This window comes from Hyla sarda, chromosome 2 (genome assembly GCF_029499605.1).
Source record: "Hyla sarda isolate aHylSar1 chromosome 2, aHylSar1.hap1, whole genome shotgun sequence".
NCBI classification, from domain to species: Eukaryota; Metazoa; Chordata; class Amphibia; order Anura; family Hylidae; genus Hyla; species Hyla sarda.
In genome coordinates, this window is record NC_079190.1 from 291,362,391 (window position 1) to 291,383,872 (window position 21,482).

At 40.9% G+C, this 21,482-nt stretch overlaps 1 protein-coding gene across 1 annotated transcript; it reads right to left on the bottom strand.

Moving 5' to 3' along the window:
• Positions 1 to 1,174: 1,174 nt before the first annotated feature.
• Positions 1,175 to 21,440, bottom strand: LOC130357448 (uncharacterized). The gene is made up of 5 exons (XM_056560143.1): positions 21,257 to 21,440; positions 13,130 to 13,843; positions 9,990 to 10,918; positions 4,278 to 4,320; positions 1,175 to 1,197 (listed from the first exon to the last, which is right to left on the bottom strand). Exons 1-5 carry the CDS (start codon positions 21,315 to 21,317, stop codon positions 1,175 to 1,177), a joined length of 1,770 nt encoding a protein of 589 aa, XP_056416118.1. The 5' UTR covers positions 21,318 to 21,440.
• Between the last annotated feature and the right edge of the window lie 42 nt (positions 21,441 to 21,482).

Below are 21,482 nucleotides of genomic sequence, written 5' to 3' on the forward strand. Positions count from 1 at the left end.
ATCTAAAGTTTTTAGTGGTACCAGTTTTGTATTGATCGGACTTTTTGATCGCTTTCATTCATTAATTCATTCATTTTTTCATTATGTGTTATTTTGGACTTTGGAATTTTTTTGCGCATACGTCATTGACCATGCGGTTTAATTAATGATATATTTTTATAGTTCGGACATTTACGCACACGCCAATACCACATATCTATATTTATTTTTATTTACATGGTGTTTTTTTAAGGGAAAAGGGGGGTGATTTGAACTTTTATTAAGGAAAGGGTTAAATCCCATTTATTAACTTTTTTATACACTTTTTTTTTTTGCAGTGTTATAGCTCCCATAGGGACCTATAACACTGCACACACTGATTGCCAGCACTGTTCACTGCAAAGCCATAGCTTTGCAATGATCAGCTTTATCAGCGGTCGATTGCTCAAGCCTGCATCTCAGGCTTGGAGCAATCAATCGCCGACGGGACACGCCGGAGGCAGGAAAGAGGACCTCCGCTCGTGTCCCAGCTGATCGGAACACCGCATTTTCACTGCAGTAGTCCCGATCAGCCCCGCTGAGCAGCCGGGCAGCTTTCACTTTCATTTTAGACGCGGCGTTCAACTTTGAACGCCGTGACTAAAGGGTTAATAGCGCGCGGCACAGTGATCGCTGTCGCACGCTATTAGCCCGGGTCCAGGCATCAGATACATGCCAGGACCGACCCAATATGACGCGGGAGCCGGCCAAGGACGTAAATATACGTCCTTGGTCGTTAAGGGGTTAACCACACCCATGAGCACAGAGGCATCGTCCCAGCAACCAAAACAAACAACAGGGCTATAAATCATTAATCCTATCGGTTCTGGCAGAACCAGTCATCACAGTTACCCTTTTTCTATCATTGAAAATAGTTGTCAAAAAGCTAACAAACTTGACCAAAAAACCTGTTTGCTTCCAAGTAAAAAAGAAGAAAAAAAGAAACCTTCCGATTTTTCATGCAACTTTATAACCACATTCATGAGAGACCACAAAAGCATAAAACGTACATCAATAAGCACTGGAAAGTCCTAAAACTAGATCCGCATCTAAAGGACACCATCCCTCCAAACCCCAACATTACATTCCGCAAGAACCGTTCCCTTAAAAATATATTTGCTCCCAGCCGTTACAAAAATCCCCCAAAAAATCAGTTCTACTCTCTTTTCTCTCCCTCCCCTAGTAAGAACAACAGAAATATATAGAAAAAGACAGAGGAGACACAATGCGCATCTAAGCGTAGTAAAAAAAAAAAAATATATATATATATATATATAGATATAGATAATCTGAGTGTAAAAGAAAATAATTAAATTAAATAAAAAATGGATGTCGGCTCCAAGGAAGGGGGGGAGCAGCCGTTTCCACATTCGTGTTTTTAGTTGTTATGTTAGGTTTGCTCACCTTTCTGTGTTGTACCGTGGGCACAACACCAGTAGACGCTTGTTTCCCACTATTCTGGGGGACACAGATTGGAGGAGTGCAGCCGGCACTAGACTCGTTCTCACCGGCGGAGGACGGTCACTGGAATGGAAGAATATCGGTCCCGTGGTCCCGAGAAAAAAGAGAAGTGCTTCTGTGGGCGCTCACCTCCGTCACAGATGTAGTCCGTCACAGGTATGTGGAAGTTTCCGAGAACTTGGTAAAATAAAACCGCTTGGACACGGATGTATTTTGGAAAATAAAAAGAAGGTTTATTCCTTCAGCATGCAATACAGCAACGCGTTTCGAGGGGCAGGGACCCCCTCTTCATCAGGCTATCTGATTGGGCAGTGTGGATGTCCTTTATTTATACCTCATTTGCCCGCGAAAATCACATGTGTGTGTTACATAACATGAAAATAAAACAATAAAGAAAAAAAAAAAAAAGAAAAGAAAAGAAAAGAAATTTTTTTTTAAATAAATAAATAAATAATCAAAATAAATAAATAAAATCCATAGAAAAGAAGACATTTACATTAAAAATGGAAGTGAGCATTCTGTAAAATAACCCACAGATGGTCAGTTTGACTAACCATTATATTATGCACCTTATCTTGTATTGCATATGTGATATGTAATAATTCTGCAGACGTCGGGCCATTTCAAATGCTCTCCCTTCGGAGATCTACAGTGGCTGGGTGAGAGGTCTGAGGCACCAACCGCCGGTCTGTCCACACATCCGTCCTCCTGGCTGCTTATAGGATGGGGGACCGGCGTCAAACCCATTTCCCCACACAGGGATGATTACATTTATTTAATGCATATGTGTATGTGTATGTACATACACACACATCCATACGCATGGTGGATGGATGTGTACTTATCAGCTGTTTGTTTTGTTTTAATTCAGTTTGTTTGTTGTGGTTGTTGTGTCAGTTGTTAACTATCTCATCTTTTTAAGATATTAATTCCACCGCTTCATTCAGGCCATGTGGTTGTAATGTCTGGAGGCTGTAAATCCAGAACATTTCTTTGCGTGACATGATTTCAAACCTATTTTTCTTTCCCGGTGGAATGTGCTCAATTGGGGTTATGGATATGGCTGTCATGTTTCCCTCATGCATCAGGCTCAGATGTCTAGATAGGCTGTGGTGCATGAATCTCTTCTTTATGTTGGAACGATGCTGATTCAATCTCAAATGTAATGGTTGTGTTGTTCTTCCAACATATTGTTTACCACATTGGCACTCTATGAGGTAGATGACATATTCCGTTTGGCATGTCATCAGATGTTTGATGGGGAAGGTTTCACCCGAATGGGTACTGGAAAAACATTTTTGGTTATGGCGTATGGTAAAGCAACATAGGCATCTAGGTTTTCTGCATTTGTATGTTCCCACGTTTCCAGTTTTGTCGTTTTTCTGGGAGGATTTATTGTGGCATTTGAGATTGCTTGGGGCTATCATACCCTTTATGGTTGGTGCCCGCCTGAAAGTCAATCCCGGATTTTTTGGGAGAATTTTTCCTAGATGTGGATCACTTAGTAGTATTCCCCAATGTTTCTTCATGATGTTTCTGATTTTTGTTTTGTCTGAATATGTGGTGATGAAATTGCATCTGTTTTTTTCCTCATTCTCCTTTTCTTTTTCTTTCTTTTGTAGGTGGAAGGCTCCCGGGTCCGTTGCCTCAAGACATTCCTCTTGGGTAAGTGCACAGGTTTTTTCATATGCATTTTCAATTAATTCTTTCGGATATCCTTTTGCTATGAATCTGGACTTTAAGATTTTGGACTGTTCGGAAAAGGTGGCAATATCTGTACAATTTTTTCTTACTCTCTTGAATTGTCCAAAGGGGATGTTTTGTTTCCACTTCTTATAGTGGCCACTGGTAAAGGATATATAATTATTGGAATCAACTTTCTTGAAAAAGGTGGATGTGATGAATCTATCCCCTTTATGGGTGATGTGGAGGTCCAAAAACTCAATTGAAGTGGAGGAAAAAACGGGGGTGAATGTCAAACCCCAGTGGTTGGTATTAATATCCGTGACAAAAGATTTGATGTTCTCTGGGTGGCCATGCCATAATAAAAACAAATCATCTATATACCTTTTGTATATAGTAACATGTTTTTTATACAGGGGATGTTTTTTTATACACGAATATCCAACATGATCTGGGAATTCGATCCACCATTTCCTTTCTGGAAAAAGACAAAAACATCCCAAACGAACAGGTAATTTTCCTTACCAATTGTCTGAAATTCATTCTGGAATACAATTTTTTCTCATACAATGGCACCCTATACCATCAAATAAGGGGGGGGGCCATGGGGACCAGAGTGGCACCATCATATGCGAACCTCTTTATGGGTTGCTTTGAAGAACAGGTGATAAAAAAACATCCCCTGTATAAAAAACATGTTACTATATACAAAAGGTATATAGATGATTTGTTTTTATTATGGCGTGGCCACCCAGAGAACATCAAATCTTTTGTCACGGATATTAATACCAACCACTGGGGTTTGACATTCACCCCCGTTTTTTCCTCCACTTCAATTGAGTTTTTGGACCTCCACATCACCCATAAAGGGGATAGATTCATCACATCCACCTTTTTCAAGAAAGTTGATTCCAATAATTATATATCCTTTACCAGTGGCCACTATAAGAAGTGGAAACAAAACATCCCCTTTGGACAATTCAAGAGAGTAAGAAAAAATTGTACAGATATTGCCACCTTTTCCGAACAGTCCAAAATCTTAAAGTCCAGATTCGTAGCAAAAGGATATCCGAAAGAATTAATTGAAAATGCATATGAAAAACCTGTGCACTTACCCAAGAGGAATGTCTTGAGGCAACGGACCCGGGAGCCTTCCACCTACAAAAGAAAGAAAAAGAAAAGGAGAATGAGGAAAAAACCAGATGCAATTTCATCACCACATATTCAGCGGGTCAAACAAAAATCAGAAACATCATGAAGAAACATTGGGGAATACTACTAAGTAATCCACATCTAGGAAAAATTATCCCAAAAATTCCGGGATTGACTTTCAGCGGGCACCAACCATAAAGGGTATGATAGCCCCAAGCAATTTCAAATGCCACAATAAATCCTCCCAGAAAAATGACAAAACTGGAAACGTGGGAACATACAAATGCAGAAAACCTAGATGCCTATGTTGCTTTACCATACGCCATAACCAAAAATGTTTTTCCAGTACCCATTCGGGTGAAACCTTCCCCATCAAACATCTGATGACATGCCAAACGGAATATGTCATCTACCTCATAGAGTGCCAATGTGGTAAACAATATGTTGGAAGAACAACACAACCATTACATTTGAGATTGAATCAAGAAGAGATTCATGCACCATAGCCTATCTAGACATCTGAGCCTGATGCATGAGGGAAACATGACAGCCATATCCATAACCCCAATTGAGCACATTCCACCGGGAAAGAAAAATAGGTTTGAAATCCTGTCACGCAAAGAAATGTTCTGGATTTACAGCCTCCAGACATTACAACCACATGGCCTGAATGAAGCGGTGGAATTAATATCTTAAAAAGATGAGATAGTTAACAACTGACACAACAACCACAACAAACAAACTGAATTAAAACAAAACAAACAGCTGATAAGTACACATCCATCCACCATGCGTATGGATGTGTGTGTATGTACATACACATACACATATGCATTAAATAAATGTAATCATCCCTGTGTGGGGAAATGGGTTTGACGCCGGTCCCCCATCCAATAAGCAGCCAGGAGGACGGATGTGTGGACAGACCGGCGGTTGGTGCCTCAGACCTCTCACCCAGCCACTGTAGATCTCCGAAGGGAGAGCATTTGAAATGGCCCGACGTCTGCAGAATTATTACATATCACATATGCAATACAAGATAAGGTGCATAATATAATGGTTAGTCAAACTGACCATCTGTGGGTTATTTTACAGAATGCTCACTTCTATTTTTAATGTAAATGTCTTCTTTTCTATGGATTTTATTTATTTATTTTGATTATTTATTCATTTATTTAAAAAATGTTTTTTTTGTTTTGTTTTCTTTTTTTTTTTTTCTTTTTTCTTTATTGTTTTATTTTCATGTTATGTAACACACACGTGATTTTCGCGGGCAAATGAGGTATAAATAAAGGACATCCACACTGCCCAATTAGATAGCCTGATGAAGAGGGGGTCCCTGCCCCTCGAAACGCGTTGCTGTATTGCATGCTGAAGGAATAAACCTTCTTTTTATTTTCCAAAATACATCCGTGTCCAAGCGGTTTTATTTTACCAAGTTCTCGGAAACTTCCACATACCTGTGACGGACTACATCTGTGACGGAGGTGAGCGCCCACAGAAGCACTTCTCTTTTTTCTCGGGACCACGGGACCGATATTCTTCCATCCCCTAGTAAGAAGCTACAGATGCAATAATGTAAGATGCAAATGTTGCCCGTCAATAACCCAAGGTGCAAAAACATACATCACTAATGAATCCTTTGACATCAAGACCTTTATGAAATGCAGCACCAACTACAAAATCTACCTTCTTGAGTGCCTCTTCACACTACAACATGTTGCACCATACAGTCTCTACGTTCTTGCTTAAATAAACATAGATCTGATGTGACCAACCGGTTCCCTCCTCACAGCGTGTCCCATCACACAGCTTCCACACACGATTGCAAATTTTCAGGTTTCCGTATCACACCATTTGAGCACATTTTAGAAGATGCCAGTCAAAGATTCTCCACCCTCCAAAAATGTGAGAATTACTGGATTTTTCGACTTCAAATGCTTACATGTACCAACAACGTCATCCACTGTACTTTATAATTCATATATGCACTCGCTGCCATACACCGTTCCAACCATGTATGGCCCCATTTAGTGTCACCCTGTATATACAAGTGTTGACGCCCTAGCCTTCCACTTTGATTAATTATTTCATCTCTTTTCCCAGAGAAATATGCTGATCTACAAAATCTGTACGATCTGGGATTTTTTTCTCATCATGTTTCGGTATTCCTAACATGTACAATTACCTCCCTCCCTATTGGTCATTATAGACTTTGTGTTCATTTTTAAATTGTGACATATCCCGGGCAAATAATCCCCCTTCAAAACCAATAAAAAAATTATACATCCTCGGATTGGACACTGATTACCACGTGATCTTATATTAAAACGGAACAGACCTACAGCCTTTAAACGTACTTAAACCCCAATGGATGCACTAGAGCCGTAGTTAATTCTGATTGGATGGCCTAAACCACAATACTCACCGGGAATTCCCTCCCATCTTATGACCACCCTATTGGTCAACTCCAACCACGTGACCTCCGATAATTTCAAACAATGTCCGGGAAACACTGATATCCCACGGCGGTTTTATAATATAACTGCCCTTATTTCTCAATACTAGTCTGCTTATTGATTCCACTGCCCAATCCCCATTCATAAATTTCCAGCCTCCTCCCTCGTCCTTCACATTTTACATGCTCTTCAAACCTCCATTTCAGATTTACTAAACCCGATACACAAAAAAATCCTTGTGCCTGTCTTTTTTATGCAATTGCATTTTCATCATTATTTTCCACTGTGTTTACATACTAATTTGTAACGAACTGATGTATATATGAAATGTGAACTGAAGGTCAAAATGCCCCCTAACCCTTCCATCGCTTCTTGGCGCCATTTCTGCTTATTTAAATCTGTGAATACTGTTACCCATCATACACCCGCAATCTGAAGAAGGGATATACTAATCCTGTTATTGCTTTTATGTATCATGTTTTATTTATTTTAATATAAATAAACAACAATTTTACATCCGACATCTTCTGGACCATCTTCATTCGAGCAGCGCCATCTCCAGTGCCTCCATTTTGCTACTCTTTATTTCCTATATGGGTTCCTGCATAGGGTACCCGTCCAACCACCACCGGCTTGCAGCTCCAAGGACATTCAACACTACCCCCAGACGGGGTGATATGCATATGAGCCAAGAGGCTTAAAAGGTGAGAGTCCTACCTACCCAAGGGGACCCGGCAGGTGCATTTACTCAACTGTATTACAGTTGTCCTCCCTCTTTTTATCTCCTCTTTTCGCATACTGATTGTGTGGTAACAAAAAAATATTCCAGCAATTTGTGCAGTATATGAATATAATATGTACTTCACCAGCATTTTTGGTAATACTCAAATAGACGTCCTAGATGTTAAATCAAAAGTGGTACAGGACCGTCTTGAAATAGAGGGTGCCCCCTGACGAAGCACAAGCAAAACGTACGTTGGGGTTGGAGATGGCAGGCAGGTAATGCATGGCAGGGTGTTATGGATCTGACTATTTGCACCTTATTACTTATGTCCAATGCTTATTTGGTTATGTTCTGTTTGTATGCTCTACTTTCCTAGAGTCTCATTTTACTGAAGATTTATGTTTACCCCATACTATTCTTGAGTACAGCTTCCCTGTATTCCATGTTTTCTTGCTTGCCATGCCCCCTCCACTTTAACTACAGTTACTGTTGTGGTGCCTTGTTTTAAATCCTCTTTATATTTTAAATGTCTGTAATTGGCATATATGTTAAATAAAAATAACCTTTTACACTACTGGCTCTCTTTGTTGGTGTAAATATATATATATTGCATAGGCCAGTGGTGGCTTTTCCTCATGGTTGGAGAACCCCTTTTTTCTTCTCTCCCCCCTCAGTGTATGTTGGTGATATAATAGTTTTCTAAATTAAGTGGAGCGTTAGTAGGGTTTTTTGGATCTTTTGTCAGAACTTCTGGTGCACGACACATGTCACAAAAAAAAACTACAAAATCTACTTTGAAAAGCCTTAGTAAATGAAGCCCATTGTTCACAACCATATGGTGAATTTATAAGAAGCTGTAGAAATTGTTCCACAGATTTGTCAAAGAGTACCGAGATATCCATGAGGTTGCCGAGCCGAGGATATTCTTGTACTTGAAGGATGTGGCATCTCAAAAAGTAAAGAACTTGCTGTACAGTGCCACCAGCTGGAGGTATCTTCTCTTTAACTCAGTTTCCAACCTTAAAGTTCCTTAAAAGATGACAGGGGATTGTATGCCAAGCCAGAATCAGTAGGTGGCACTGTACAGCAAAAATATTTCCTTTCGAGGGAAAGCTGTTATGCATTTTTTTTTCCCATGGAGCATTGCATGTGCCAGTTTGGCATTCCCCTCAAGGAAACATAGTACAGTATCCTCTTAGTCCCATGTTCAAGACTTCTTATCCAACCAGCCAGCATCCTGCTCTGTACTGACAAGGGGCAAGAATCTTTAAACAGATGTTTACCAATTCATACCTATACACCATAAATTAACTAACATTGTTCCAATATAACACATAGAGGAAAAACTTGACAGCATTCAGAAAATGCTTTTGACATTCACTGACTTTATTTACATCATGTAAAGTTATATATGGGCATTATATGAGTCTTCATATCACATTCAGGTACATAGATTCACATGGCTAGTAACCTAAAATTCAGTCTTCCTAAACCAGTTGGCTACATAGCACAACATGTATTTAACAAACACCATGAGGGGAATTCATCAAGCTTTTTTAGACCGTTTTTTTCTATAAAAAAAAATCAAAAATCTCAGACACTTCTCCTGTGACTTTTGTTATAGATCATATCTGATAGTGAACTACCATGTGCATTGCTATAGACTAGTTTTATGCAGTGGTGACTGATTCATTTTGTGCAACTTTTCTTTGAAAGTCACAGCTCCCATCCTTTACACACTAACCTACACCAATTTACTTCAGCCCTGAAAGGTACTCTAAGCAGGGACACCAATTTGAAGAAGCAGTAATCAGAGGCAGGTGATGGATAGCAGTTTCCCCTGCCTTCAGGGACACACATCTCTATATCCACTCTGTAGGAATCAGGGATGGAGAAAGCCAGCAGCAGGGACACAGATTTCTACACCCCACAGACTGATGAGAGCCATGGGGATCAGGTGAGTAATTTTACAATCATCTGTCTTGTCTGGGGATTGAACCAAGAACCTTATGGGATCAGCTATTTAAACAACAGTGCACCTACACTATGCACCAATGCTTCTTACTTTAACAGAGGTGTTTCAGGATAAGTTTATCCTTAAAGTTCAACATGGACTACTTTAAAGGAGTAGTCCAGCCCTGAAAAATGTAAACGTATCCCCTATCCTAAGGATGCCCAATAGGCGTGTGACTTTTCATGAATTTGGTGCAGGGAGTTAAAAAACAAGTTGACTTTTCATGACTAAAATAGTAAAAAAAAAGTATTGATGAATTCCCCTACATGTCACCCACTGACTAATAAATAAATGGATAGATAGATAGATAGATAGACAGATGTATCAGTATGCTAAATAATAGAATGTTTTCATTCTAGTCTATAGTACAAGTAATGTGAGCTGGAAAATCATATTTAAACATATGGGTCTGATACATATTTTAGCTAATTACTTTTGAGGTTTTATGGCACAACTAAAAGTTATATATCACAATCACCTCTTCTGTTGTAATGGTTGTTGATGTGGTGGTGCTTGTTAAATTGGCATTATCAACTGTAAAGGTCTCGGTTACAGTTTTGGTTTGAGCTGGGTGACTTGTATACAAACCAGGCTGTTGGAAAAGTTGCTGATTTGGAGCAACGGTTACATTTCCTGAGTTTTGAGGTGCTGGTCTGTCAGTGAATGTCACAGGAGGACCAGACCCAATAATTATTTTGGAGTAAAAAGGTGTGACTGAGCTATTGATGTTGGTTGTCACAGTGGTGGGACTAATGGTCTTTACTTCAACATAGAGAGTTGTGGTCTCATTTAGCTCCAAACTTGTTGTCTCCGTGCCATTCACCAGTTCAGTTAAGGATGTCACACTGACTACACTTCTGCTTCTCATTGTGGTCACAGTAATATTGTTTCCTGGCTGACTGGTAGTTTGCAATGTTGTTGTTGGAACTGGGGTTGTAGATGGTGGTGGTGTTGTTGCATTTGGGGTGGTAGTTGGAGTTTGAGTTGTTGGAGTTGTAGTAGTGGGGGTGGTAGTGTTTGGAGTTGTAGTAGTGGGGGTGGTAGTGGTTGGGGTTGTAGTAGTGGGGGTGGTAGTGGGTGGTGTTGTAGTAGTGGGGGTGGTAGTGGTTGGAGTTGTAGTAGTGGGGGTGGTAGTGGTTGGGGTTGTAGTAGGTGGGGTGGTAGTAGGTGGAGTTGTAGTAGTGGGGGTGGTAGTGGTTGGAGTTGTAGTAGTGGGGGTGGTAGTGGTTGGGGTTGTAGTAGTGGGGGTGGTAGTGGGTGGAGTTGTAGTAGTGGGGATGGTAGTAGTTGGAGTTGTAGTAGTGGGGGTGGTAGTGGTTGGAGTTGTAGTAGCTGCCATTGTAGTAGTTGATGTGGTAGTTGTCCCGGCAGTTGTAGTTTGAGTTGAAACATTAAATGGAGATGGATCTGCAAAGAAAATACAAATTATTTATTGACCAATAATACCACTATACAAAATTATTCCACATGCCATAAAAATTGAAAATTTCTAGTGCAATAAATTAGTGATGCCTCTACAAATGGAATTGAGCATGATAAATACACATGCAGGGAGGAAGGGAGATATATACGATAACTTAAATTTTTTGCATAAGATTAGGGCTGTAAATAAAAAGCAATGGTGCCCATTTTGGACAATTCCATTTAGTTGAAATGATCATGAGGAGCCCACTGATCTCTAGTAATCAACGGAAACCTGTTTAAAAGGTTTATTTCAACTGCTGAAACACTGCAGGGGGAATTAAATAGGTACTTCCATCTCAGACATTTATGCAGAATAAGCCATAAATGTCTGCAGATGCCGGTTTCACCTCTGGGGCCCACATAAAATGATAAATTGGGATATTTTACTATCTTTCTGTGATCTTTCATGCTTTCCATTCTGATTTTGATGCAAACTGTCTGTTCTGTTGTCATCAGCCCAACGTACTGTCTGGTGTACACCCTGTTCCTGTGTACAGGACACTCTAGCCAGAGATTCAGACAACTCTACCTCCTTCCCCAATGTGGGAGAAGTTATAGTCAAGCAAGTGTAGTGCGATGGTTGGGCTGAAGACAACAGAGCAAAAAGTTTGCATGAAAAGCAGAAGGAAAGCAAGAAAAACCACAGAAAAGTAGTAAAATAGATTTCTAAACCAATATATGATGATTTATTTAACAGCTGAGAATAGGTTGTTTTTTTTAGACAGCCCCTTTAAGAATGAGTACCCCTGGCCCCATCCAGATTGCTTGAGGGCAGACATGGTGAGGATCAATCCCATAGAGATTAATGGGATTTTTGTAAACACTGTAATTTATGTTCCATTCATATTACGATTTAGGAGTATGAGCCGGATCCGGTGGGAGAATTTGAAAACCAGCTGCTGCCATATCCTTGCCAGACCAGTACCGCACCTCATTCATTTCAATGGCAATGTGCGAGTGACTACAGTCAGCTAATTTTTGTTGCAGCACTGAAAACTGTGGTCTTCTGCTGTTTCAGTCCGGCATCAAAAACTGATATGGTCTAAAAATGAGCCAACTGGAGTCACTAGCTGACTCAGTCAGACTCATTGAAACAAATAGGGAGTGGCACAGGTCCAGCAGGGATATGGCAGCAGACTGTTTTCAAATTCTTTCACTGTTTCCAGCAGCCGTATTCCCAAATCGTGATGTGAATGTAGTTTTACGCTGTTTATCAGTGGATGCCATAACGTTTGAGATGGAAATACCTCTTAAAAAGAATGCTCTGCTGGACCTCAGAATTGGCCAAAGGTTCCCCTTCCAACAAGAAAATGCCTAAGAACACAGCCAAGACAACACAGGAGTGGCTCAGGGACAACTCTGTGAATGTCCTTCAGTGGCTCAGCCAGAACCTTGACTTAAATCATATCGAACATCTCTGGAGAGATGTAAAAATGGGGTTCGATCACTGGACAGGGCTGGAGAGGATCTGCAAAATTCAGGTGTACAAACCTTGTGGCTATATACCAAAGAATCCTGGAGGCTATTTATTGCTGCCAAGTACTGAGTAAAGGGTTTGAATTCTTATATTAAAGGGGTACTCTGGCGATAAACATCTCATCCCCTAACAAAAGGATAGGAGGACCCCCGATAGGGGGACCCCCGCGATCTCCGGGCTTGGAACACGAGAGCGTGGAGCTTCCATGTTTGTGATTTCATGCCACGCCCCCTCCATTAATATCTATGGGAGGGGGCGTGACAGCTGGTACGTAGCCATCACGCCTCCTCCCATAGACCTGAATGGAGGGGGCACAGCGGCTATAGTGGACAGTCATCTGGTACGGAGCAGATTTTGCTCCGTGCACTGATGACTAGGGTTCCACGCTGGCGATTGTGGGGGTCCCCAGCGGTGGGACCCCCGCGATTAGATATCTTATCCCCTATCCTTTTGATAGGGGATAAGATGTTTTTCACTGGAGTACCCCGTTAATGCAAGATTTTAATTTATCCTTTTCAATTAATTAGGAAAGATTGGTAACATTTTGATTTTACATTGTCGTTATGGGGTATTGAGTGCAGAGTGATGGGGGAAACTTGATTTTTATTTAATTTAGCACAAGATAACATATATGTGTCTATATATGTGATACAATAAAAACATTGATCTTCACCTACCTGTGCAATAAACTTCAGACTTCAAACTTCCAGTGAATTTATACACATAGAATCCCTCAGAGCAGGCTTTTACAGGTATGGTTCCTGCAGCTGTGCATCCGCTCACAGAGTTAGTTATTAGATTCTTCATCACAATTCCTTCTCCAATAGCTGGATGGCTACTGTTAAGTGTAAAGGGTTCCGCGGATCCACATTTTACCGGACCAACACAACCTTCTTGCATCTTCAAACCAGTTCCATTGTAGCGGAACCAACCAAAGTCATATCGATCAGTGGTAAATACACCAGTGGAGTTGATTGTAGACAATCTATTGGTTCCAATCAGCACCCCATAGTTTGAGCATGGGTCTGCACACTGCACAGTACCTCCAATATTTAGACAGTCTTGGTCAAAAGCACAAGTTGCACCATTGCATGCAATATTTCTGTTGTTACCACAAAGAAATATGCCATTCCTGTTAACACAAGTTGATGAGGGGTAGCACTCGTTCAGTGTTGAATCTGCACATTCATTGATATCTGTGCATATTTTATAGTTTGCCCTGTTATCCCAGTAATAACCTTCGGAACAGCAGGTTTCTGTAGTGCACGAGGCAATAGGGTTGCAAGTAATTCCATTCCCAACAAAGCCAGATATACAGCTGCATGTCACATAGCCGGTTTTCTGGGTGCACACACCAGCAGTAGCATGGCAAGAGGCACAAGTTTTCGCATCTGTGTTAAAAAAAAAAAAATATATATATATATATATATATATATATATATATATTAGTGTATATATAATAATATGTATATCTATAGCATACTAAAATTTTTAAAGTAACTCTAAACGCTGAATTTAGGGGCATAGTTATTTGGGATACAGAGGTAGCAGTCACCCCTGGGCCCTTGTGTCTTAAAGGAGTACTATGGTGCACAATTCTTTAAGCCCAAAATGTTCCCCGCGGCTGTACCTTTCTATCAATGTCCTCCTTTCAGAAGTCGGTCTGGCCGTTTTCCCGTGGCAGCGCCGCAAATTTTCCGGTTCTTCCGGGTTATGGTGGTGTGGAGGATGACATAAAAATCGTCATCCCCCATGCTGCCTTGCTCCAGCTTCCAGTCCCTCCGTGCTTCAGTCCTTCTCACCCCCTCCTCTACCTCATCCTTTCCCCTCCCTAGTAATTATATTAAACCCTCCCCTTTGAAACGTTACACATTGAAATCATGTGTAACTTGTTTGAAGAATATCCCTGTTAGTTACGGCAGCGTAACTAACCGGGATATAATTGGCCAGGAGTGGTCACATGTTTGTTCCCGGAGAAATGCTGAGTGCGTCAGCGCGCTCAGCTTTGTGTGATAGGTGGGAGGCATTCAGAGTTGTTTGCGCAGTCCAGCCAATGACGGCTGCGCAAACGGGGAATATATAAATATGTAAAATATGGGAGCGGGGAAGGACCTTTACAGTGATGACGTTTCGTAACGAAGATGGCCGCGGCAGGCTGAATACTGGGGAACGAAATTCATAATTGTGAGATACTGGCTGCACTTCCGGTTTTCCGAAAAGTGGTATAAGCGCGCAGTTAGCGCAACGGAGGTAATTTTGGATATTATATAACTTTGGGCGAGCTTTACAATGTGCAATAAATATTTTGCTCCAGAGTACTCCTTTAAGGTCAAAATGCCAAAAGCCCTGCTCCAATAAATAAACACTAATATTATAAATGGTACATGCTAGCCTGAGGTACTGTTAAAGATTTTGCATTAGTGACAATGAACACCACCGATAGATATTATACAGAACTGCAGAAGTTTCTTAATGCGGTCTATGTGCACTTTAATATGCATCACATATATCACACATAAGGATGTGCCTAATAAGAAAAATGTCTTATGCAGGAATCATTTGTGCTGCAAAATAAAAGTGGGTAGTGTATTGCATTCTAGTATGACAAGACCCGGAAAAACTGAATTTTCACAGACGTCTACATAGCCTAATATAGGCCCTAGTAGGAATATAGTAGGCCCTATGTGGACCTATAGTAGAGCAACACAACAAAATATTTTTGTGGTATTACACAAAAAAGCACACTAGGGCTTATTTTCAGGGTAGGGCTTATTTATTTACGGTATGTACCTTGAACAACATGGGGGGGCTGTAGCAGTGTGGAGGATGGGGGGGCTATAGCAGTGGGAAGGATGGGGGGGCTGTAGCAGTGTGGAGGATGTTGCAATCCCCCATCTTCCACACTGCTACAGCCCCCCCATCCTCCCCTTCCCCCTTTGTCCTCCACACTCCTACAGTGCCCCCCCACCCCTCTGCCATAATACACTACGGTACACATTTCATCCCCAGCGGAGACCAGCACTTCCCTACCTTTATACGATAGCGTCCGCAACTTGTACTGTACAGAAGCTGCAGCTCTCGCTGGCGGCGGGATCTCCTTCTGTTGCTTAGCAGCCGGGGGCAGGGACACATCCGTGACGTCGGCCGTGCATACGCACGGACGTTTTAAAGCGACAGCGTCCCTGCCCCGGCTCAATTACGGTAACTTGCCGCAGGACCAGTCAAGGGGGGGGGGGGTTTGGGAAGTCTGCGGGCATTACTGGCAGCTGCGGTCCGGATCTGGACCGCGGTCCGCCAGTTGATTAACCCTGGCCTAGGTCTTATTTTCGGGGTAGGGCTTATATTGCAGCCCACCCTGATAATCCTGCTAGGGCTTACTTTCGGGGTAGGGTTTATTTTCGGGGAAACAGGGTAGTTAGTGTATTCTGATTAATGAATGACAGATTACAAATAACCTGATCCGAAACAGTCTTTTACCCAAAGAGGAGGAACTTGAAGCTTATCGGACCCAAACTGAAATCTTTAAGGCTAGAAAATACACAAACAAATTCCATATTTACAGTGTGGAATTTTGGGGGGCAAAAAAGAAACATGGCCAGATGTTAACTACTGTGTAATCTAAATAATTATAAGGCTAGTGCATACATGTGCAGCAGGACAGGTCACATCCAAATTGCGGGTGGAATGGTCCTGTAGTTTGGATGTGACCTGTTCCGCTGCACATATATACACTAGTTTGATCCTTATTTCTTCATGCATTTACGCTTGATAGTGAGCACCCCTGTAGGATTCTGCATTGGCTCCATGACAAGCCATGTGTGTGTATATGCCATTGTGGTTAAAGATGAAGGCAGTGCTAGACTTCTGACCCTATAGAGTTTAGTCAACCTTATTTTTTCTTCCTATTGTTCTCTATATAGGTGGAAAAAGCCAGAAAAACACATATATGTGGGCATTTTTTTCTAGAGTTATTTCCCCACATTTTTCAATGGAAATTCTTGACTCACAAAATTAACCCCTTAAGGACCAAGCCCATTTTCACCTTAAGGACCAGAGCATTTTTGGCAAATCTAACCACTGTCACTTTAAGCATTAATAACTCTGGGATGCTTTTACTTATGTATTTGATTCCGAGACAGTTTTCTACTTTATCAGAGTGGTAATTTTTTGTCGATACTTGCATCATTTCCAAAATTTCTTGAAAAAGTTTAACATTTTGCATTTTTCTTACTTTAAAGCTTTCTGCTTGTGAGTAAAATAGACATACCAAATAAATGATATATTGATTCACATATACAATATGTCTACTTTATGTTTTCATCATAAAGTTGACAAGTTTTTACTTTTGGAAGACATCAGAGGGCTTCAAAGTTCAGCATCAATTTTCCAATTTTTCACAAAATGTTCAAAATCTTAATTTTTCAGGCACCAGTTTAGGGGTGTAAATGCTCACTGCACCCCTTATTACATTCTGTGAGGGCTGTAGTTTCCAAAATGGGGGTCACATGTGGGGGAGTTCCATCGTTCTGGCACCATGGGGGCTTTGTAAACTTATGGCCTTCAATTCCGGACAAATTCTCTCTCCAAAAGCCCAATGGCGCTCCTTCTCTTCTGAGCATTGTAGTGCACCAGCAGAGCACTTTACATCCACATATGGGGTATTTATATACTTAGAAGAAATGGTGTTAAAAATTTGGGGGGCTTTTTTCCTATTACCCCTTGTGAAAATGAAAAATTTGGGATAACACCAGCATTTTAGTAAAAAAAAATTATTCATTTTCATGTCCAACTTTAACGGAAATTCTTCAAACACCTGTGGGTAATTAAGGCTCACTGTGCCTTTTGTTATGTTCCTTAAGGGGTGTAGTTTCCAAAATGGGATCAAATGTGTGTGTTTTAGTTTTTTTGCATTTATGTCAGAACCGCTGTAACAATCAGTCACCCCTGTGCAAATCACCTCAAATGTACATGGCGCTCTCACTCCTGAGCCTTGTTGTGTGCCTGCAGAGCATTTTACATCCACATATGGGGTATTTCCGTACTCAGAAAGAGAAATTGCGTTACAAATTTTGGGGGTCTTTTTTCCTCTGGTGAAAATGGAAAGCATGGGGCAACACCATCAAGTTAAAGTAAAAAATATTTTTTTTTTTTACAATAACATGTAAAGGGGTAAAAGGAGAAAAAGCTCCCCAAAATTTGCTAGGCTATTTCTCCCGAGTACGGAAATACCCCATATGTGGCCCTAAACTGTTGCCTTGAAATACGACAGGGCTCCGAATTGACAGAGCGCCATGTGTATTTGAGGCCTAAATTAGGGATTTGCATAGGGGTGGACAATGGTCAATGAGCACAGTGGTCTTCAAACTGTGGCATTCCAGATGTTGCAAAACTACAACTCTCAGCATGCCTGGACAGCCAAAGGCTGTCTGGTCATGCCTGGAGTTGTAGTTTTGAAACTCCTAGAAGCAGCAGTGAAGATCACTTTACAGCGATCTTCACTGCTGCCTCTGATGCCGACGCTGCCTCCTCCACTTGCCTGCCGCCGGTCCCTGGTCCCCACTGCCTTTGCCGGTCCTCAGATATGTCCCCCCCCCCCCACTGGCCCCCACAGCTCTCTGGGTCATCTTCCCCCGCTCTGCCTGGACTTCTAGGGGCAGACAGAGTGGGGGGGATCTGAACTTTCAGCCCGCCCCCCAGTCAGCTGAGACACTGTGATTGGTCCACAGGGACCAATACCAGTGATCGCTGACCAGGACCATTCACAGATGGTCCTGGGGTGTGTTGCAGAACTTGTCTCCCATTGATAACAGCGGGAGTTCTGCTTGTTAACCTGTGCTATGCCGTGCATTAACTGAATGACTTATATAGACGTCAGGATGCACAAACTAGGTGTATAACCTGACGTTTATATAAGTCATTCTGCGGGAAGGGGTTAAAAAATCACATGACTTGTACTGAATAAAATTCTAACACACACAATTTTGTTAGAAATGCTACAAAAACTGCACATTTCTCACAACTTATCCCCTATCCAAAGAATAAGGGTCAAGTTAAAGATCGCAGGGGGTCCGAACCGAACCAGCCGTTCCGATCCCTGCAGGAAGCCGAGGCTGCCACGTCATCCACCATTTATCTCTATGGTATAAATGGAGGGGATGTGTCGGCTACCACTCGGTTCTGGGGTCGGCATTCCCCCTTCCAGCAGACTGCCAGGGCCCCATTCAGGAGATCACAGAGGTCACAGGGAACCCAGTCCCCCCCCTCCCCCCGCCCGCAGCGACGCGATCTATCCTTTGGATAGAGGATAAGTTATGTTTCACTACAGAACTCCTTTAAGGTAAAAAATAAAATGCTAAATAAAATTAGTCTAAAGGTGCATAACACCTCCAGCACATTGTACTGTTTATAATCTTTGTGGCTTCTTATTTAGCAGAGTTGCTTTTGAGCTCTCCTCAGGCACCAGGGTACAGGTTTTACTGCTGCCTATCACCCCCCCCCCCCACACACACACACACACACACACACACACAACTACACTCCGCATCCATCCAAACTGCTATTTTGTACAAATTAATGAATGTGAAACATTAAAGGGAATCTGACAGCTGTTTGCTGCTATAAGCTGCAGACATCATTGGATAGCTATTTGGGTATGAAAGCACAATGTACCTTTCCTGGAGCAGATGGTGGTTTATAAACTTATGAAATTACCTTTTTATTTTGTAGCCAAGTGTCTAGGAGGTGTAGCTGAGATGCTCAAGTGTCACAGCATGGCACACCTCCTTGCTCACCCATACTCCCAGCCCCTCCTTGACTGATGTATAGGAATTGGCTTACAATCTAGAAACTAAGGGATATCCACAGGATATGCCATAAATATCAGATAGATGTGGGTCTGGCCAAGCCTGGTTGTGACCAGAAGAGGTGATCAGGAAACCACAAACAGTCAGAAAGCTGCATGAAGCAGTATTTCTAAGCAGAGTATGTGCAATGGCACAGAATATTATGTATATGAAAATTAGCAAAAGCTTCAGCTCACCCTTCTGTTCAGAAACAGTGCCGAACCAGTGTGAACCGACACCCGAGAAAATACTTTAGAAGAGGAAGGTCCATCACTAATCTTTGTGAGTACAAAAACTGTTTTGTTTAAGCTTAAAAAACAATACATAGGGTAAAGTGACGCATTTCAGCCGAATGTACCAGCCTTTTTCATACTGAGTATGATCAAGGCTGGTACATCCGGCTGAAACACCTCACTTAAGCTTAATGCTTTTAAGCTAAACTAAAACAGTTTCTATGCACAAAGATTAGTGCTGGACCTTCCTATTCTTCTCAAATATTATGTATACTCTGTATAAAATCTGAAGCACACAGAAGTGCAGCATAGCTCACATTTTTCTATGAACCGTACAACAAAGATTTGTAATATTAGGCCGGGAGCAGATCGGTGTTGAATGAAGAAACGTATAGTCAGGCATCATAGAAGCATGTAAACCTTGTAACTTTATTATAGTAAGTAAAACATGTTACAAAGCAGAGTGGCATGACTAAGGGGACACCTGCCCAAAACACGTAAGCGACTACGCTCTGCTTTGTAACATGTTTTACTTAATAAAGTTACTTATAATAAAGTTACAAGTTTTACCTGCTTCCAACGTGCCAGACTATACCTTTCTTCATTCAAGTCTGTGAGAGGGAGTGCCACCTATCGGTCTGTGCACAGGTGCAAAAGGGAGGATAGGAGTGGTCTTATCTGGTTGTGTCACATTGGCGTTGAGCACTGTTTAAGAAAACTACCTTCAGTACATTCAAATTACTGGAGTTGACCGGAGAAAAAAATACTGCAGGTCTGTCTTTTTTCTTGCCAAAAAAAAACGGACACCAGATGGAAACCCGACATACCCCATTCAAAGACTATAGGACCTGGTGTCTGTTATGCAATAGACCGTCTAGGTCCGTTGTTTATCACTGAAACAGACTTTGTGAAAGATCTCCGGAACCTAGCTCTGATGCAGATGTGAACTAACCAGGACATTATCTGCATTCCTGTTTTTTACTTAAAGGGGTATTCCAGGCAAAACCTTTTTTTATATAGATATATATATATATATATATATATATATATATATATATATCTCAAGTGGCTACGGAAAGTTACACAGATTTGTAAATTACTTCTATTAAAAAATCTTAATCCTTCCAACAGTTATTAGCTTCTGAAGTTTTCTGTCTAATTGCTCAATGATGATGTCACATCCCGGGAGCTTTGCATGATGGGAGAATATCCCCATAGGAACTGCACAGCTCCCGGGACGTGAGTCATCAGAGAGCAGTTAGACAGAAAACAACAACTCAACTTCAGAAGCTAATAACTATTGGAAGGATTAAGATTTTTTAATAGAAGTAAATTACAAATCTGTTTAACTTTCTGGAGCCAATTTATATATAAAAAAAGTTTTGGCCTGGAATACCCTTTAATTTTGTTGTACCAAAAACATTTAAATATTAAATATTTTTAAATAACAAACTTTATTTCATGATAGTGAGTCCTAATAAATACTGAAGAAATTCTATCAGAAAGCATAATTTTATATTTATCACATTCACGTCAGATAAAATTATCGTCATTTATCATTATTACAAATGATCAAATTCTATTGGTTTATTTTTCTGCTATATAATATATAATCAATTCTACAAGCTTTTAAACCACAAGCTACTAAGTACCTCCTGATATTCCTATTTCTGATATGAAAATCATTTAAACATTTATAAATGTATCTTTTTTTTTAATCCCTACTTACTTTGGGAGTTAGCAGCTCCTAAGCAGAGGGAGAGGAGAGATAGCCAGAGCAGTGAGTTCATTTTCTGTCCTGTTGGAGTAAAAGATGTAGAATCAACCAAAAATACAAAACATGTCTTATAAATCTACTTTTATTATTGTTTTTTTTTACAAAATAAGTCTTATCAATCTACAACAATAATAATAATACAAATAATAATGGATTAAATGCTTCATTAACACAATTT

Excerpts from the sequence above, each read along its gene's own strand:
- LOC130357448 (XM_056560143.1), bottom strand. The coding sequence starts at position 21,317 with ATGAACTCACTGCTCTGGCTATCTCTCCTCTCCCTCTGCTTAGGAGCT. Across the intron at positions 13,844-21,256 it reads AGGAGCTGCTAACTCCCAAA|ATGCGAAAACTTGTGCCTCT; the intron begins GTAAGTAGGGAT and ends TTTTTAACACAG. Across the intron at positions 10,919-13,129 it reads GTCTGAAGTTTATTGCACAG|ATCCATCTCCATTTAATGTT; the intron begins GTAGGTGAAGAT and ends TTTTCTTTGCAG.